We start from the raw sequence: 19,130 nt of genomic DNA, 5'->3' as shown, positions 1-19,130 counted from the left end.
CTAAACTCACTCTATGAGGCCAGCATCAGCCTGATACCCAAACCAGACGAAGATATCACAGTAAAAGAAAATTAAGGGCCCGTATCACTGATGAACATAGATGCAAAAACCCTCAACAAAACATTAGCAAACTGAATCCAACAACACATTAGAAAGATCATACACCATGATCAAATGGGATTTATCCCAGGGGTGCAGAAATTTTTCAATATCCACAAATCAATGTGATACATCACATTGACAATCTGAAGAATAAAAACTATATGATCATCTCAATAGATGCAGAAAAAACTTTTGATATTCAACATCCATTTATGATAAAAACTCTCCAGAAAGTGGGCATAGAGGGAACATAACTCAACATGACAAAGGCCATTTATGACAAACCCACAGCTAACATCACACTCAATGGTGAAAAGCTGAAAGCATTTTCTCCAAGATCAGGAACAAGACAAGGATGCCCACTCTCACCATTTTTATTGAACATAATATGGGAAGTCCTAGCCACAGCAATCAGACAAGAAAAAGAAATAAAAGGAATCCAAACGGGAAAGGGAGAAGTAAAACTGTCACTGTTTGCAGATGATGTAATACTGCACATAGAAAATCCTCAAGATGCCACCAGAAAAGTAGCAATAAAGTATTTTTAAGTTAAGGTATGTATCTTGTTGTTTTTAGGCATAACACTATTGCACTCTTAATAGACAACAGTAGGGTGTAAACATAACTTTTACATGCGCTGGGAAACCAAAGGTTGCGTGTGATTTGCTTTATTGCAATGCTCTCTTTATTGTAGAGGTCTGAAACTAAACCCACAGTGTCTCAAAGGTATGCTTCTGTGTGTGTGTGTGTGTGTTTAAAAACACAGCTATACTAAGTTTCTGTGAGGAAGTATTTTTAAAAAGTGAAGAGATGGTGACATAATGAATATTATAATTTTTGAGAAGCGTGGTAGGTTCTTATATTTCCCATGAGAAAAAGCATTACTGTCCCAACGCAGAGGTGATCTCCATTTCACCTGAGGACGGATGGTCACTGCTGTGCATTTTATGAAATATATGCCGAGCACTGTGTGTTTAGAAAATAGAAAAGGCAAAGTCTGTGAAGAGATAACAGTTTAACTTTTTGCAAGAAAACTTGGGTGTATTTTTCATTCTGACAAACGGACAACAAGCAAGATGAGGGTCTACTTTGTAAACCTGTTTCACCTTACATTCTCAAGAACCATTTGTCGTCTGTCTTCCCCAATCGTGCTGAAATATACCTCCAAGAAAATACAGCTAATTCCTCAATACCGTTTTTTTTTTTTTAATATGTGTGCTCTGGATGTGTGTGCTAAATATTTCAGAGTTTGTATGCCCTATGTGGGAAAAGAATCAATTCAGTTTTCCAAAACCGCGGAACTGAAAAGAGCGCCTACGTTTTACAGAAAGGGCAGGAGGAGTCGCTGAGGCGGGAGATGGTTTTGTCCAATGACGGGGATAAGAGGACGTGGTCCCCCACCCAGGCCCTGAGTCAGCCTCCATCACCGACAGCCCTGGGCAATTTCATCCTCCTTTTTTTTTCAGTTGAAGCGTAGTTGATCTGCAGTGTTGCGCTGGCTTCCAGGGGAGGAAGACAGAGATCATACGTGTCACTTACATGTGAAATCTGCAACAGGGCGGTTCATCATCTTCACGCGCCCGAAGCAGCAGGAGTGACTCTGATGCTTAACCTCCAGCTGCGTGTTCAGGGCAGACACTGAGCCTCGGGGTCCTTGGGGCCATGCAGGTCACAGGTGCCTCGGGCCATCGTGGGAAGTGGACCAGACAGGGCAGTGGTGCTCCCTTAGATAAAGGCAGCAGGGCCGTGTGTCCATCTGACGGCCCGGCAAGGAGACAGCTTCCCCTGTGGAGTGACTGTGAGGAGCACGTTCTCCGCCAGGCAAGGGGATTATGGACAAGATTTTCATTTTGAGGCACAGCTCCCCGAATGTCCAGAGTCAGTGGCCAGCTGGCCTTCAAGCGCAGACCTCACGCGGCCCTGTCCCTGTCCTGAGCCGTCTGTGTCTTCCCAGTGGAGCTTCTCTGTGGCCTTGGGGACCATCTCCATGGTGCCGAGGAAACAGCTCTCCTGCCCTGATGCTCCCTGGCCCCCGAGGCCGCTGCCTCGTCGTCCACACCCCCGACCAGCTCCGCTCCGGGGATGTCCGTGCTTCAGGGAGGCTTGTCTCCTGAGGGCGCTGGAGGCTCACGGGGGGAGGGAGGACAGAAATCCACCTTCCCAGACACTTGGGGGTGTTCGGTTTCAGCGCGACTGATCTTGCGTCTGTAAATGCAGGGGGGGGGGGTCCCTCCTCCTGGTGGGGTTGGCTGTCTCAGGTTTGGACAAATCCTACTTGGTGCAAAAAAATAACCTCCCAAGTTAGTGTTGGCTGTCATCTGGTTTAGGTAAGTGTCATGCCGTCATGCAGCTGGACAAACCTCATGTGGACGTACCCTCTGCCATTGCCATCATTTCCCAAGAACCCTGTCCTCAAGGGAAGAAGAGAGAATTAATAGCAGAGCTGCCGTGTAGACAGGAGCTGGGAGCAGCAGAGGGACAGGGCGCATGGCCGGCCTCCCGCCAGGCCCATCTGCGTGGCAGGCCGACGCCGGCAAGCTCAGTCACGCTTCTGGAACTAGACTCCCCGCAGGGCCGGCAGAAGGGGCTCTTGTCACTTTCCACCTTCCCTCATTAAACAGCAGCGTCTGGTAGAGCAGGAGGTGGCGGTGGGGGGCTGCCCGGAGAAGGTCCTGCTATTTTTGTCCCTGAATCACTGAGGGTATAAAAGGTGAGGGGGCAGCGTCCATCTTGAAGGTGACTGCGTCATTTTAGAGGATTTGGCCATCACCCCAGGACAGACCTTCTTCTACAGAAAATGAGGCTGATAAAAATGGGCTGAGGCCACTGCCACCCAGGGGAGTGTGAGGGCTTCCCCCGATGCCCCAGCCCCCGGGCATCTCAAACCTGGCCCCCCGATGCCCCAGCCCCCGGGCATCTCAAACCTGGCCCAACGATGCCCCGGCCCCCGGGCATCTCAAACCTGGCCCCCCGATGCCCCGGCCCCCGGGCATCTCAAACCTGGCCCCCCGATGCCCCGGCCCCCAGGCATCTCAAATCTGGCCCCCTGATGCCCCGGCCCCTGGGCATCTCAAACCTGGCCCCCCGATGCCCCGGCCACACCCCTCCCTGAGCTCGGGATCTCTGGAGTCATGAGAGCCTTCCTCTGACTTCTGGAGTCTGCTTGTCTGAGACTTACCGAGGGCTGTGACGGTGGCGGGTGGCGGGGGAGGGGACTCGCTCGTCATTGATGTGACACGATGCAGTCCCGCAGCCGAGCCTGGGGAGCTCTGCTGGGCGAACCTCCTGCCCAGAGATGGGGGAGGGGTGTGAGGAGAGGGGGCGGCAGGGCAGGGGTGAGACCTTGGAAGTCACGACACACAAGGCAGGACTGATAGGTGAAGGACTGGAACTGGACGTGGGACCGGGGAGCCACGGTGCCCACATGGCAGAGTGAAGCCACCACTGACCCCACATCACCCCTCCACACATGAGGAGGACGTGTGAGAGCAGGACAGGGTCCCCCGGATGCACCCCTTACTGGTTTCCTATTGTAGGGCCGGCAGCCACGTCCAGGGGACTCGGGGTGAGAGGACTGGGCCGCCTGCACTCCGCGGCCGACTCGCTGAGGGACCCCAGACCAGTAGCACACCTGCCGTCTGCAACAACTATTCCTCTCTCGAGAGGGGAGACAATGTATGCCTTGCCCGCTTTTTAAGGCAGGCTTGAATAATATGACATCATATGTAAGGGCGCAGGTTGTCCTCCCCGTGGAAGCCATGACTCACATAAAGCAGTTTCATCCCCGAGATGACTCCCTCTGAGCTTTGCTCCCTGCAAGTGGCAGAGGAAGAAGCCGGTGTGACCGTGAATGCTTCAGCCATTGTCTATCAAGCACCTGCTCCACGCCGGGCGCTGGTTTAAGGCCTTGTAATGTGCTGATGAATAAAGCAGATTGTAAATTTCTGCCCCTGGGACTTGGTATCCTCATGGACACTTGAAGAAACCTGATTCTACTTAAAGTGAATGCACAGAGGCAGTTACATGCAGAACGTGACAATCATGGGCGACACAAAAATAAATTTCAGGAGAGATTGATTTTGAAATTAGTGTAGTGCTCGCAGGCTCTGCCACTCCGAGACTGACAGCCTGTCACCTGTCTGTCTGTACTTGGGAAGTGCAATGAGTAATGTGTGTCAGGAGTGAGGACCGGGTTGAACAAAGAGGAAGGCTTGCAGTGGCAGAAAAAGGCGGTTCCGGGCAGAAGAGGATGCCGATGAAAGAAGAGAAAAGCCGGCCATGAGAGTTAGTGGAGTCTCAAAGGAGAGGAGAGAGAGAAACGGGTGGCAGGAGGCACATCCAGGTGAGAAACAAGAAGCCACCCTCAGCCGAGGCAGAGAAGCATTTGAGACTCAGTAAATGACCCAGACGCCGCTCTCCACTCTCAGCGGCAGGACCAAGCTCTCCGTGCGGCACAGCAAATGCAGGCCAACGGCCACCAAGCCCACGACCGAGAGTCCTTCCTGTCTGAGTCCCGTCGCTGGACCAGTGGCTTGCGGGGCACTGGTGGCACCTGATTCAGAGTCAGAGTCACCGGCACTGTGCCCCATTGGGCTGGTTCAATCCTCTCATTTCCACAATGGACACCCTCATTTAGGGAGCACCTACTGTGTGCAAAGCACGAGGTGGGCGGGGCACAAATGAGCAAGGCTGGCAGGCACCTGCCCCAGCAGGACCCCGGCTGGGTAACAAAACCAGAGGGGGCGGTGACCTGCTCCGAGTCACACAGCCTGTGTGTGTGGCAGACCCTGTGCTGACACCAGGGAGCACACCTTCCTCCTCCAGGGGGCAGGACTGACATCACATTTGTGTGGACTTACTTTTGCTCAGCGAGCCCCCTCCAGAGTCCAGGGAACAAACACCAAGTGAACTGGGAGCCGGATGTGGACAGCGTGCAGGGTGTCAGTCTGCTGGGGAGTCTACAACAAAATGCTGTAGCCGGGGGCGGGGGGTGCTTGTAAGTAACTGACATTTATTTCTCATTGTTCTGGAAGCTGGAGCCCAAGATCAAGGCGCCGGCAAGTTCAGTGGCTGGTGGGGTTGTTCTTGGTTCATGTCTTCTCACCGTGTCCTCACGTGGCGGGAGGCACGAGGCAGCCCTCAGGGCCTCCTTCCCCAGGACACTGATCCCACTCGTGAGGCTCTGCCCGCAGGACCTGGTCACCTCCTGGTCGTCCCATCTCCAAATACCATCACACGGGAGTTTGGTTTTAACATATGAATTCGGGATGGGGGTGGGGCGGACGCGAATATTTATTCTAAAACCAGCACTGAAGCTAAACGTCCTGAACCCGGAGTTACTCTTGCCCCATGAGCCACACGGACCAGATTAATCAAAATAAGGAACCCAGAGCCCTCGGGTTGAAATACAATAGTTGGAGGGACCAGAACGCTTGGCAGAACAGTCGATGGAGAGGCTGTTGAAAAGAAATGGGGTGTGATCAGTACGGTGTATCCCCACCGTCACAGAATTGCTGGGCAGTGAGTTCCACGTGGGCCCAGCGAGCGCCAGGGAAAGAGGACGAGTGAAAGGCGGAAGTGAGGGACACGTGTCTGACGTTGACAGCCCCTCGCTCCGGGCTTTCCAGGGGGTTATCTGTGTACTGCAGCTAAATTTAGCCGAAGAAAATGGATCCACTCTTAATTGGTCAACAGGTTCTTTGAGGTCAACCCAGATACGCACTTTTAATTTTTCTTTTTTATCCGTCCGCACTGTTTCACTGCGGGCGCTTCCTATTTCTCGCTTGGACGACTCCCGAAACTTTCTAAGCTGGTATCTGCCCTGGTTCATTCTCCACCCGCTGAAAAGAGACCTTCCTAAATGGCAGATCTGCTCATATGCCAGTTTATTGCCTACATCATCTCATCCGTTGTCTGCAGGGTAGAGTTTGTTCCGTTAACAAACAGGACGCCTCATAATCTGAACTTGGCCAGCTCCACACACCCTCCCCCCCGCCCACTGTGCGCCCCAGCACCCGAGATGCCCTGCAGCCCCTCAAAGGGCCTTCCTGGCCATAGCCACCCTTCCTCTGTACCCGATGTCCCACTGCCCAGTCCTCTCTGCACTAGTCACCCTGGCCCTGTGACTCCACTGGGACTTCTTACAACAGCCGTCGAGAACCACGGGTCCGTTGATCTTGCTCAGAACACACTTGCCTTCGCGTTTATCTAGAGATACTGTCTGTCTGTCTGCCTTCCCACTAGACTGGGAGCCCTTCAAAGCCAAGGTTGATTTTTTTAAATAGAATTCATTTTTTGGTGGGGAGGGGTGGTTAGATTTATTTGTTTGTTTACTTATTTATTTATTATTTCTTTAATTAAAGTATAGTCAGCTTATAATGCTGTGTCAATTTCTGGTGTGCAGGCTAACTTCAGTCGTACGTGTGTATACATTCCTTTTCATACTCTTTTTCATTAGAGGTCACTGCAAGATACTGAACAGAGTGCCCTGTGCCCTAGAGAAGAGCCCTGTTGTTTGTCTGTTTTGCGTCTAGCGGCGTGTGTCTGCGCATCTCGACCTCCCTGGGAACTGACCACACGGACCGCGCTCTTTCCCGCCGGGCGTCCTGCTCAGGACGGGCTTTGAGAACCTGTCAGTCATCCCGGTTTCCATCTCGCGTCCTTCTGAGGCGCGGCTCAAGCACGGCTGCCGTCCTGGGCTCCGCGCTCAGCACAGGCCAGTCTTTCCGTCCCAGCGCGGCCGGGCGTCTTGGTGAGAGACGCGGTCGGTCACGAGCCCTCGTCCGCTTCAGGCGCGCTCTCCCCGCCGCGGCGGGGCCCTCGGTCGGCCTGGCACGGCGGCCTGCGGGTGTGTTGGAAAGGGGGCCTTGCTGGGTGCTGGAGGCTGAGGCTCCCGCGTCGGCGTCTGAAAGCGTCCAGGAGCAGCTGTGGGGCCGGGGCGCCCTCAGAAAGGGCGAGAAAGGCCTGGAATGAACGGGAGCCCTAGGCCCACGGGCAGGCGCAGTGGCCCCCCCCCCCCAGAACCTGGAGAAGAGCTTTCTCGTCTGTCACACGTGCCCCCACTTCCCCAAAGCTTCGCAAAACCACACCCTTGCTGAGAGCTGTGTCCGCTTCTATTTTCTGTTTTATTCTGCTTTCTCTCCTTTAATGCTGGTTGGCACGATAAATGGCAGAATCAACTTCATGACATGAACCTTGTTTTTCTTAATTTTCCTGGGAGGGTCGTTGTCTTCCCCGGTTGCCCCTGAGCTCTGCCCCCCGGGGGGCCGGGGGGGCCTCCCACTCAACACTCAAGAGCAGACACACGCTCTCTTTTTGTTGTGATTGGACAGGCCGGGCTCTGGTTCTTAAGGATTTTAACCTAGTTCTCATTTCAGCCAAAGATGCACTGAGGGGCTCGGAACCTTCCATGCTTGTCTGACGAGGTGAAGACCCGTCCCTTCCTCGTGCGGGTGTCATCTCTGATTTCTGAAGTGTTCGAAGTGTTCCCCCTCGGTGGGCATTGTTCATCCTCTCTTCTTTCTTCCTTTGAGAAGCCGTCTCGGGTGGGGAGCCGGGTGTACCCGAAGGGGGCAGATGCTGAGGCGCGGGTGGGGTGGTGTGGACGGGGTCCCAAGTTCCAGGCAAGCCCCGTCTCCCACCCTTGTCCTCTTGGCGGCGTGAGGGACAGTCCCTGCAGCACGGTTTGAAAGCATCTGGCTGGGCCAGTCCAGCCTTCGTCCTCTGGACGCTGTCCCGCCCTCCCAGGGCGACCTACATGCTGGCTTCCACCTCGCAGCCCCTGTGACCATCCTGCGCTGCGCAGCTCCGCGCGGGACGTCGCGCGTTGTGAGTCTGCCTGGATTTATTTTCTGGTCCTGAGTTCCTGCAGTGAACAGTCTGGTGTTCCCTCTCCTGGAGCATCGTGAGGAGGGAGGCAACTTCCTCCTAATTTCTGTCGAGGCAACACTCACGTTTTCCAAAAGTTCTCTCCTGAACACATCCATTTTTCTGTTTTTTTCGGTGTACTAAGCACAGGAGATACAAAGAGGAAGACGTGGCCTTAAGGTGATGTCAGTCCAGCAGTGGGAAGCACCACTGAGCATCCCCAATTCACCCAGTGGGTCTGATTTTGCTCTGACGACATTCTACGAGCCGTCTGCTGCTGCGGGGGTTTAGCAGTGGAAGTCTGGACGTGGTGGCTTACACGTGGCCAGCACGTGAACGGACCTGGGGTGTGCAAATAAGAAATTATTAAAACTCATTCCTTTGACTGACAGGCAACGCATCATTTTATGTGGGCCTTGCCCTGGAAAAACCCACAGTGGGGCTAGGAGGCCAGGCAGGGAAGTGGGCCACGATGCTGTGATGTGACAAGGACTTCACATAAGTATGGGACATAAAAAGTGTGATGGGAGAACAATGAGGCAAGGGATGAAGTCTAGGGGCCGGAGGAGGTGATATTTGAACTGGGCATTGAAGGACGAATAGGAGCTCATGAGCGAGGAGGGGCTGGGGCGAAGCCAGTGCTAGTGCTTTGATGTTTTCTTTGACGCTCCTTTGTCAGTGCCCTTGCTTTGTTGTTACCTCCCAAGAGGAAACACCAGGTGTCTTAGATTGACGCTGTTTATATGTGTCTCCAATATAAGGGGACCGTTTACTCTGTCATTTACACTCATCCCCAAAGCCAAATCAGATGTGTTTTGCAAAGTTGGTTGAGAGTGACTTCATTAGCTGCTCCTTCTCTGGGAATGTCCCGCACGAAGCTGCTTATTTACTGATTCAGTGTTGAAAACGAAGCAGGAGAACTTAAAGGCTTGGTGGGACCTGTTACGTAAGACGTGTTCCCACGGGGGTGTGAAAACTTTTCCGGACCCCGATCTGCTTGCTACACAGCCCCGCCCCGACAAGAAGGCAGGAGGTGAGCAGAGGTTCTGGGAAACCAGACAGGATGCAAAACACAAGCCAGGAGGGTGACCCGGGGGCTCCTTTGAGGACATCTGCCCTGAAACACCATTGATGACAGTGTGACAGCAGGAGTGTCTGAGTTCCCCACTGCGCCGAGAGTTACCCAAATAACAGGAGAGCTTGTGCACAGCTGGCCTCGTGAACAGCCCCAGAAACTTCAGCTGGGGCCGCTGGAGACCATAAACAAGGCATCTGCCGAGCGGCTGCTGCCAAGGTCACCCTGGCGGTGTGAGGCGCCCGTGGGGGAGCGGGCGTTGCCAGCCGTCACCCATGAGTGGCCAGCTCGGGTGTCCCCCTGCCTGGGTGCCAGGGTGCCCTTTCTCTTTGCCTGGGTTTAAAGGTACGAGATGGGTCAGGCGGAGACAGCAAAGGCAAAGCGATGTGAATGGAATCAAGCTGCTTCGGATGAAACATGAAACATCTGCAACAAGGTTTTCAAAATGTCACACTGTTAGCCTTGCGTCTGGTCCCCCTGCCAGCTGAACAGGGGCTGCCGTCCACCAGCCAGGGCATGAACAGAGCTGGGAGATGGTTTAAGAGGTTTTTGCATAATGGCAGTTTTGAGAAATTTGATTATCATCCTTGGAACGTCTACCTGGACTCACAAAACAGACCTTTCCAGCTGGAAGGCATTTGGGGAACTTGCTGCTTCTGCGCAGAGAGCGGAGAGCTGGCCTTAGATGTGGATTCACGCCAGGCCCGTCAATCAGAGCACCCTCCGTGTGACCTTGGGCAAATGATCCGGTCTCTCGAAGCCTCCGTTGCCTCATCTGTAAATTAAGAATTGAACAGCTATTGCCGGCATTGTTGTGAAGATTAAGTAAGATGGTGCAAATGACAGTGCAGGGCTCCGTACGCTTTATTTTGACTTTCTCCACCGTTACTGACAGAGGTGCAGTTTACATCACGCTGGCACCAGGGGTCCAAGCAAAGCCCACGCCTGCCTTCCTCCTCCCCTTTGTCCTGGGCGCCCTCCCTGCCTGTCGTCCTCCCTCCCCCCGTCCTTCTCCTTACTCAGCTCATAATCTATTCCCTTTTCATCAGCACTTGTTATGTTTGGTGGGTAGCTTCGTGTTTGCATGTGCTTTAGCAAAACACATATTTTATATGAATGCATTTTTATTTGTTAAATGGTTTGGGTTTATGTATACATGCATATATGTGATTCATGTAAATATATATTTACACATATATACATATGTTTAAATATGTCTATATTTCTCTCTTTTTTTGCCCTAAGCACTGTGTTTATAATCTATCCATGCTGCTCTGTGTACACATTAACTTGCTTTTTGTCACTGCTTAGCTCTGCATGGTGTGTATCCAGAGCATTCTGCACATCCCTGCTCAAGGATGGGTACCCAGGTTGATTCCAAAGCCCCTCCCCACCGCCACCATCACATCTTTCTCCCTGGACTTCCTAAGGCATTTACGTGTTACAAGCTTCCCTCTCCTGTTAGACTGTGGCTGTGGGAGCACATTTTCTGACTTATGTACAGAGTACATAATAGTTTCTCAGTAAACATGGGGCCATTGGCTTCTTGGGCAGCTGGCACACTGGCTTACAAGCCTCCTGTGGCCTCTTCGCCAGGAAGAGTGGTTAGTACCACCTTACCTTGTAAAAGTTTCTTATGAGCAACGGAAGCATCTTTTAGAAAAAGATGAAAATCATTCAAATGTGACTTGTAATTGAATTCCTCTGAATAAACCACATTATTCATTTCTCCAAACAAAGAATTATGAACACTTACTCTAAGTGATGGAGGCATGGATTCTGCAAACCATTTGAATGCTCTCAGGATTCCCAAATCCATGGGAGGTTCCTGCTTCCCGGGCACTGAACCCCATTCCATGGAACCGGTGTGGCACTGGGAGAGGATGCGCAGTGGAGGGTGTGTGGAGGCTCCGGGGTCGAGCCCCAGGCTCCCAACAGGAAGTGAGACACTCTGACAGCAGTGGGGGGGTGGGGGGACCGCCGCCAGGAGAGGAGACAGTTGCGTTCCTGTGGGATGTGTCTTCTAGGCTGTTGGTAGGAAGCGCTAGGCCTTCTCCCTGTGGTCTTCCCATTTGGAGGGTGGGAGGGATGGTCGGCCCTGAAACAAGGTTTGTTTCTGTTGAATGCGTGACTCTGAGCGAGCCGATGTAACTTTGATGGCTGTGTAACCAGGTCACTCTCGACCTGGGGTCTGCAAACCTTCCCTGTAAAGGACCAGAGGGAAAACATTTTACACTTCACAGGTCACGTGGTCTTTGCTTCAGCGTATACTCTGCCCTCGTAGCACAGGAGCTGCCCCTGGACCGCACGTGAATGGACAGGCTCAGCCGTGTCCCCGCAAAACTGCGTTTGAAATGACAAGCAGTGGGCTGGCTCTGGCCCGGGGCCCAGTGCGTGCAACCCGAGCTGGAAGCTCACACGTTTGCTGCATCTAGAGATCCACACACGTTTAGCAGGTCTCCTAAGACAGACTGGCTCCCGCGTCTTCCTGACTTGATTGGCTATAGTTTCAGGGGACAGTTTTTTTAATTGAAGTATAGTCGATTGACAATGTTGTGTTAATGGCTGGTGTGCAGCAGAGTGATTCCTTTTCAGATTCTTTTTCATCATAGGCCATTACAAGGTATTGAATAGTGTTCCCTGTGCTATCCAGCAGGACCTTGCTGTTTATCTATTTGTATATAGTGGTGTGTATCTGCTAGTCCCAAACTCCTCATTTATCCCTCCCCACCCACCTTCCCCTTCGGTAACCGTAAGTTTGTTCTCTATGACTGTGAGTCTATCTCTGTTTTGTAAATAAATTCATTTGTGTCTTTTTGTTTTAGATTCCACATACGTGTGATATATGATATTTTTCTCTCTCTCTCTCTGGCTTACTTCACTTAATATGATGATCTCTATGTCCTTCCATGTTGCTGCAAATGGCATTATTCCTTTTTATGGCTGAGTAGTATGTATATTTATATACACCACAGCTTCTTCATCCAGTCATCTGTCACTGGACATTTAGGTTGCTTCCATGTCTTAGCTGTTCTAAACAGTGCTGCTGTGAACATTGGGGTGCCTGTATCTTTTCTAATTAGAGTTCCCTCCAGATACATGCCCAGGAGTGGGATTGCTGTATCACATGGTAAGTCTATTTTTAGTTTTTTGAGGAATCTCCATACTGTGTTCTGTAACGGCTGCACCAATTTACATTCCCCCCAGCAGTGTAGGAGGGCTCCCTTTTCTCCACACCCTCTCCGGCATTTATTGTTTGTGGACTTTTTAGAGATGGACATTCTGACTGGTGTGAGGTGATACCTCATTGTAGTTGTGATTTGCATCTCTCTGATAATTAGCAATACTGAGCATCTCTCATGTGTCTGTTGGCCATTTGTATGTCTTCAATGGAGAAATGTTTGTTTAGGTCTTCTGCCCATTTTTGGACTGGGTTTTTTGTTTTTCTGTTATTGTATTGAGCTGTTTGTATATTCTGGAAACTAAGCCCTGGTCAGTTGCATCATCTGCAAATATTCTCCCCCATTCTGTAGGTTGTCTTTTCATTTTATTTATGGTTTCCTTTGCTGTGCAAAAGCTTGTAAGTTTAATTAGGTTCCACTTGTTTACTTTTGCTTTTATTTCGATCGCCTGGGTAGACTGCCCTAGGAGAGCACTGCTGAGATTTATGTCAGGGAACGTTTTGCCTGTGTTTTCTTCTAGGAGGTTCATGGTGTCTTATCTTATGTTTAAGTCTTTAAGCCACTTTGAGTTGGTTTTTGTGTGTGGTGTGAGGGAGTGTTCTAACTTCTTTGATTTACAGGCATGGGGGGTAGAACATTCAACAACACTGTTAGCAGTAACATGAAGAGAAGACAGAGAGGAACTTGTACTGTATTAATTTGAGCCCAGGTAAGAGAGAAGTTTCTTTCTCTCTTTTGTGTATAGAATTTGGAGTTTAGCAGCCCAAGAATGTGACAGCTACTTCTTCTCACAAGACCCTTCTGTTTTCTCCCATGAATGGTCTTGATTTCATGGTTTAAGATGGTAGCAAGCATTCGAGGTAGAAAGATGGGAAAAGGTAGGGGTGGTGGGGGAGGGGCAGTGGAGAAGAAGAGTAAGTTAAGAACATTCACCCTGACAGATGCATTACTAGTCATTTCTACTCATCACCTGTCATAGCTATTTTTATGTGTCAGTGTGGTCAAACAGGATGTTGCTGTGGAGGATTTGGGCTTTTTAATGTGATTAACCTTAAATCAGTAGACTTTTCAGTAAAGCAGATTACCCTCCGTGATGTGGTGGGCTTTGTCCAATCAGTTGAAGGATTTAAGAGGAAAGAGACTGATCACTCCAAGAAAGGAAATTCTGCTGCCAGAGGGCCTTTTCCCTGGGTTTCCAGCCTTCTGGTCTACCCTACCCTGTAGATTTCAGATTTGCAAGCACGCACAATGGAGTGAGCTAATTCCTTAAATTCTTTAAACTAAACCAATCTCTCTCTCTCTCTCTCTCTCTCTCTTTCTCTCTCTCTCTCTCGGTTCTGTTTCCCTAGAGAAACCCAGTCTTCAGGACACATCCATGTTCTCCTCCCCCCTGGTCATTTTCAGCATGTGTATATATATAAACTCTTTTTTTTTTTAAATTTGCTTCTTTGGATCCTGGCCTGACTCTCCAGGGAATCTTACCTAGCTACCCATATTTGCTTTTGTTTTCAGGAAACTGTAAGCTAGAATAGGCTTCTTGCAGATGGTTCATGCTTAAAAAAAAAAACTTCCCGTATCTCACTCTAAGGGCCTTCTGATCCAACCTTACAGCAGCAAGGCAGCCAGCGTAGTTGGTTTCTTGTAGGTGGCTTCGCTGTCTGCACCTAGTAGCTGCTTGATGAAGACTCGCTGATGGAGAGATTCTTGCAGCAAAGCTGTTTAGCTGATTGGCTATTCAGGGCCAGGTGAGTGGAAATCAGAGGGGTGAGAAATTGTGTGGAGCTGCAGAGGGATCCAGGCCTCCCTGTCCCCAAATAAACCTAATGAGCTGAACCTGTGCCAGCCGCCCTTGTCAGACATGCCTTGGGGGGAGAGACAGGATGGAGGCCGGCTCGTGGCCATGGGACAAGCCCCTGTCCAGGTGCCCCTGCCCCAGACTGCTGTGCCTCGGGTCCACGCAAGGGAGCTGATGGCCGGACCTGAGAGGTTTCTAGTAGAGCTGGGCAACGGTGCCAGCTGCGATGGGAGGTGAGTAACATGGCAAGACAGGCAGCTGGTGGCGTCTTCCTTGGCAGGCGGGCTGCCGCGCTCTGCCAGGCTCAGCTGCCTGTGTCCGGCAAATGCAGGGAAGAGCGGGCGGGGCCGAGAAGCGGGCTTCGGTGGAGAGCCCGCTCGGTGCTCCAGGAAGGTGCTCAGCTACAGGATGAAGCTGCTTGGCTTGCACTAGCTTCTCTCCCACCCCCTTGGCACAGGGAGCCACTCACCGGGGAAGGGCTGAGTCCCTCCTGCGCTCCTTCAAATGCGCTCCTTCCTAGGTCCACACAGGGACTTGCCCGGAGGGAGGACTTGGCAGGACACTTTAAGCTGCCTGCCACCTTGCAGGAGCTGAGGGGTCGGGACCCCTACTGTCCTTTGGAGAATCCAGGGAACGGGTTCCTGCCCAGGCGCTTGGCCAGGGTCTAAAGGGAGCCTGCATGTGCGCCTGTCGGGTAGCAAGGGTTCTGACAGAGCAGAACAGGACCTAAATGCCGGCTCTGCCATTTCCTACTGACTGTGTGACTTTGGAGGAGCTACTTAATCATTTTAAGCCTCAATTTTCTCATTAGTAAAGTGAGGCTAACATGTGTTAGGGGCTGAATTGTGCCCCCCACCATTTATTTATATATTTATTTTGAAGTATAGTCAGTTTACTATGTTTTGTCAATTTCTGGTGGACAGTGTAATGCCTCAGTCACACATGTACATACATGTATTCCTTTTCAGATTCTTTTTCATTATAGGCCATTACAAGGTATTCAGTATAGTTCCCTGTTCTAAACAGTAGGCCCTTGTTGTTTATCTATGTTATATATAGTAGTGTGTGTGTGCAATTCCAAGCTCCCAATTTATCCCTCCCCACCCCGTTTCCCCACTCCTGGTAACTGTAAGTTTGTTTTCTATGTATGTGAGTCTGTTTCTGTTTTACAAATAAGTTCATTTGTGTCTTTTCTTTTTTTTTTTAGATTCCACCTATAAGTGATATCATATGGTATTTTTCTCTCTTTCTGGCTTACTTTACTTAGAATGACCATCTCCAGGTCCATCTATGTTGCTGCAAATGGCATTATTTTATTCTTTTTTTATGTCTGAGTAGTATTCCATTGTATAAATATACCACACCTTTATCCAGCTGTCTGTCGGTGGACATTTAGATTACTTCCATGTCTTGGCTATTGTAAATAGTGCTGCTATGAATATTGGGGTGAATGTATTTTTTCAAATTAGAGTTCCCTCCAGATATATGCTCAGGAGTAGCATTGCTGGATCACATGGTTAAGTCTATTTTTAGTTTTTTGAGGAATCTCCTTGTTATGGCAAACTGCTGCACCAAACTACATTCCCACCAACAGGGTAGGAGGGTTCTGTTCATTTATTTCTGCTTGTTTGTTATACTCCGCATATGACTGAAATCATATTTGTTTTCCTGTCTGACTTATTTCACATAACAGATTTATAAATGTCCAATGCAGTGTTGTTAACTAGAGAGCCGTGTTTGAAGCAAAGCTCTAGAACTTTCTCATCTGGCATAACAGAAATTTTATACACGTAGAACAGCCAGCCACTCCCCATGCCCCCTTCCCCCTCTGCCAGCCCCTGGCAGAGCCATTCTGTTCTCTGCTTCCTTCCGTGAGTGTGACTGTTTTAGATTTGTCATGTAAGTGGAATCACGCAGTATTTGTCCTTCTGTGACTGGCTTACTTCACTCCCTGTAATGTCCTCTGGGTTCATCCTTGTTGTCTGATTTGGCAGGAAGTCCTACCTTTTCTCTTTGAAAAGCAGTCAAAGTCAAAATATGCAGTAAAGTTGGCTACTGGGCACCTGGTGCCAGAAAGACCCACAGAAAGGTTCCGAGTGGCACAACCTGGCCTCCATCAACCCACCATTCGAGAGCCTTTCCACCGGATATAGTTGAAGGAGGGGTGTGAGACCTGGGAGGGGCTGGGCCAGGCAAGTGCCCCGAGAGATCTGCTGATCTGAAGCCAGCAGGAGACTCCTTTGAAGTATCAGGTATAATCTTGCAAATGTGCATAAACTTTGCATTCTACCCATATTCATTTTCGATGTAGAGTAACACTTAAGGTCTTTACTGAGAAGTCAAATAGAAGTGCCCGAAGGGTTTCAGATCACTCCCCACCGGACACAGCTGAGCACCCTGGGGCCCCGCCGACTTGGTTGGACCCAGGGAGCCAGCTGAGCAGGCGGGTCCTGTTTCCCTTTGCTTCTCTCCCTTTCCCGCTGGTGTCTTTGCCCTTGGGTATCAGTCCTGGGCGGTGTTCATGGACCCCGTGAGTTAGCAGTGGGTCCTTCCGGAGATGTTAACAGATGTTAAAATGGGTTTTAATTGAAGAGGGAACTCTGAAGGACAGACCAGTTCTAGGTGCTCAGGAATGAATCATTTTGCTGCAGGGGCTACTGGTCTTACCCATCACCAAAGTCCCCGGGGGCTGCTGTGGTCCAGGTGTACCAGGGGAGGGGTGCTGCTCATCTCACTGCCCAGGTCTCCTTTCTGAGTCTTTGCTGCGGGGGCCTGGATGGCAGCTTTGCTTGGGGACCTCTTGCTGCAGTGGCTGCATCTTTCCCTCAGGAGCAACACTGCACAGCGACTCCCCTGGGGGTCTGTGTGGCCTGGCGCACTCAGTCCAGCCCACCCAGGTGGTAACCCTTGCTTTAGACTCTCCCGTAGCAGGCCACAGATGCAGGGAGCCACCCCGGAAACTCCCCACCCAGCGGGGAAGTCTGAATACCAGGCGGACGCAGCAGGAGCCAGAGCCTGAGCCGGTGGCGGGGATTTCGCACGGGTTTTTTGTTTTTGTTTTTGGTTTTTTTTTTTTTTTCTGCACTCTCGGCCAAGCCAGGCAGGCTCCCAGATGCCCATCCTGAGCTTTGGGAATCTGCGCCAGATAGATACTTAGAATTTGGTTCAGGCTGCCGTCAAGGTGACCAGGCAACACTGTCTGGACTCAACTGTCAACGCCAGGAAGGGACACGATGCCTTGGCTTTTGCTGGTGTGTGTTTGTTCTTGTAAGATGACGGGGGTCGGGGGGGCCCTGGGAAGGAGCGGAACAAAGGGAAGTCTTCTGTTAAACACTGGTAACTGGAAGCGTATCTCCTCTGCCTCCTCTCCACGAGGAAGTGCACTGGCAACGCAGAGGGGCCGCAGAAGGCCTCTGCGCCCGGAGCGCCCCGGGTTCTGGAAGGCACAGGTGTTCCCACCTGCAAGCTACCAGCTGGTCAAGCCGGACGCAGTCTCCACACTGCGTTTCTCCTCCGCCTATAACTCGTGTCCAGCCAGGGGCAGCGGCAGGGCGGGAGCAGCGGTGCTCGGGTCCCAGCAAGGCAGCAGGGACATCCGGCAGGGAGGGCAGGAGGCCACCTCTGTCCCTGCGTTCTCCTTGTGCCCAGGACTCGGCGGGAGCCCTTGAGTTCCTGTAAGGTCAGTCCATGGGCTTCTCTCTCTCTTTCTCTTTTTTTTCTCTTAACCAACAGACACCCTTGAGGTCCTGGTTGATTTTCAAAAAGAAAAAGAAGCTTCTTTGAGTGAAAGGATGGAACATAATAAGTTCTCTCAATTTATTTAAAATAAAGGCCAAGGTTTCGATGGCTAGCGTTCCTGCAAACCCCGCACCCCGGGCAAACAGAAGGGAAGCCATTCTTTGGTGCGCATGGAGCACCTTCCTCCTCAAACGCCGCCGGGCACTTGGCAGAGGAGAGGAACAAAGCCCCTCGCCCTGTGGCCCCCGTAGCGGCCCCCTGCCCGGGCGCGCCTGCCGGCAGCACTGCTGCGGGGGCGCAGCTCCGGCCCCCTGCGCAGGTTGGCGTCCGGTTCCCGGGGCTGTAGCCACGCCCCGCCCGCGTCCCCGCCGCTCCCGGCGCCCCCTCCCGCCGGCGCCCCCTCCCCAGTCCCCTCCCCTGCCCGCCGGCCGAGCATGCGCCGTGCGCCGCGGGAGGCGGGCGGGAGCGGCGCGCATCGCTCGGGTCCCCTTCCTGCACCGCGCCGCCACTTGCAGGTTGCTAAGCAGTTATCATTGTTTCTGTGGCGATTGCAGAGGCCGTTGCTAATTGGAGAAGCCCCGCTGAGCCGCAGCATCTCCCCTCTTCGGATCCGCGCTCCGCTCTTTGCATTGAAAGAGAAAACTAGGCTGGCCTCCCCCGCGCCCTCCCCCATCCTCCCCCAGTAGCCGTGTGATTTCGGAAGTATGGACTAAATCCTAGTCCTCCCGCCGACTAGACCCTGGTGGCCCCAAACTGCCCGGCAGATCGCACCGGCCCCCGGGCCGCTGTGCACCCCGGACAGGAGATCATGACTACAGCCAAGGAGCCAAATGCTTCAGGGAAATCCGTGCAGCAGCAGGAGCAGGTAATGCTGCTTTAGGGAGTGTTCCCGGGTCTCGGTGTGCGTGTGTGTGCGTGCGCGCCCGCGGGTGTGTGTGTGTGTGTGTGTTGAGTGATTTAGTATTCGCATGACTGTGGCCACCTGAGCCACGGAGCTGGCCCGAGAAATGAAGTGCTGAGTGTGTGCTGGGGTCTGCCTTTGTCCTCTCCCCCACTTCTATTTTTGAAAGACCCTTGGTCCATCAGTAATGCACAGCCACAGGGAGCATCTGCCGAGGTGAACTTGAAGTAAAGGGACCTCCGGACAAAGGCCTCTCTCAGAGCTGCAGAATTCAGCCCGTCTGCTGTGGAGGTTTCAACTACTTTGTAATTTGGGGGAGGGGGATGGAGGAGGTGGCTAAACCCCACCCCCCAAAATGTTCCATTTAATATTCCGTTTATTCTGACTTTCCAGCAGGACTTTGCTCTGGTCCTAACACAAGTCGAAAGAAGACTTATGAGCTGTGCTGAAAGGACTTTTTTTGGATACCTG

At 51.7% G+C, this 19,130-nt stretch overlaps 1 protein-coding gene across 4 annotated transcripts in view; it reads left to right on the top strand.

Moving 5' to 3' along the window:
• DPP6 (dipeptidyl peptidase like 6) overlaps window positions 1-19,130 on the top strand; it is an 846,122-nt gene that overhangs the window by 412,115 nt on the left and 414,877 nt on the right. The window contains exon 1 of one of the 4 annotated variants that reach the window (XM_074366692.1): window positions 18,236-18,623. The exons of the other annotated variants lie outside the window; for them this stretch is intronic. Within the exon in view, the coding sequence (XP_074222793.1) occupies window positions 18,567-18,623 (57 nt within the window). The 5' untranslated portion in view covers window positions 18,236-18,566. Of the gene's footprint in view, window positions 1-18,235; window positions 18,624-19,130 lie in introns of those variants that run through there. 4 annotated transcript variants of the gene reach the window in all.

This window comes from Camelus bactrianus, chromosome 7 (assembly GCF_048773025.1).
Source record: "Camelus bactrianus isolate YW-2024 breed Bactrian camel chromosome 7, ASM4877302v1, whole genome shotgun sequence".
Taxonomy (NCBI): Eukaryota; Metazoa; Chordata; class Mammalia; order Artiodactyla; family Camelidae; genus Camelus; species Camelus bactrianus.
This window is presented reverse-complemented; position numbering and strand designations above follow the sequence as displayed.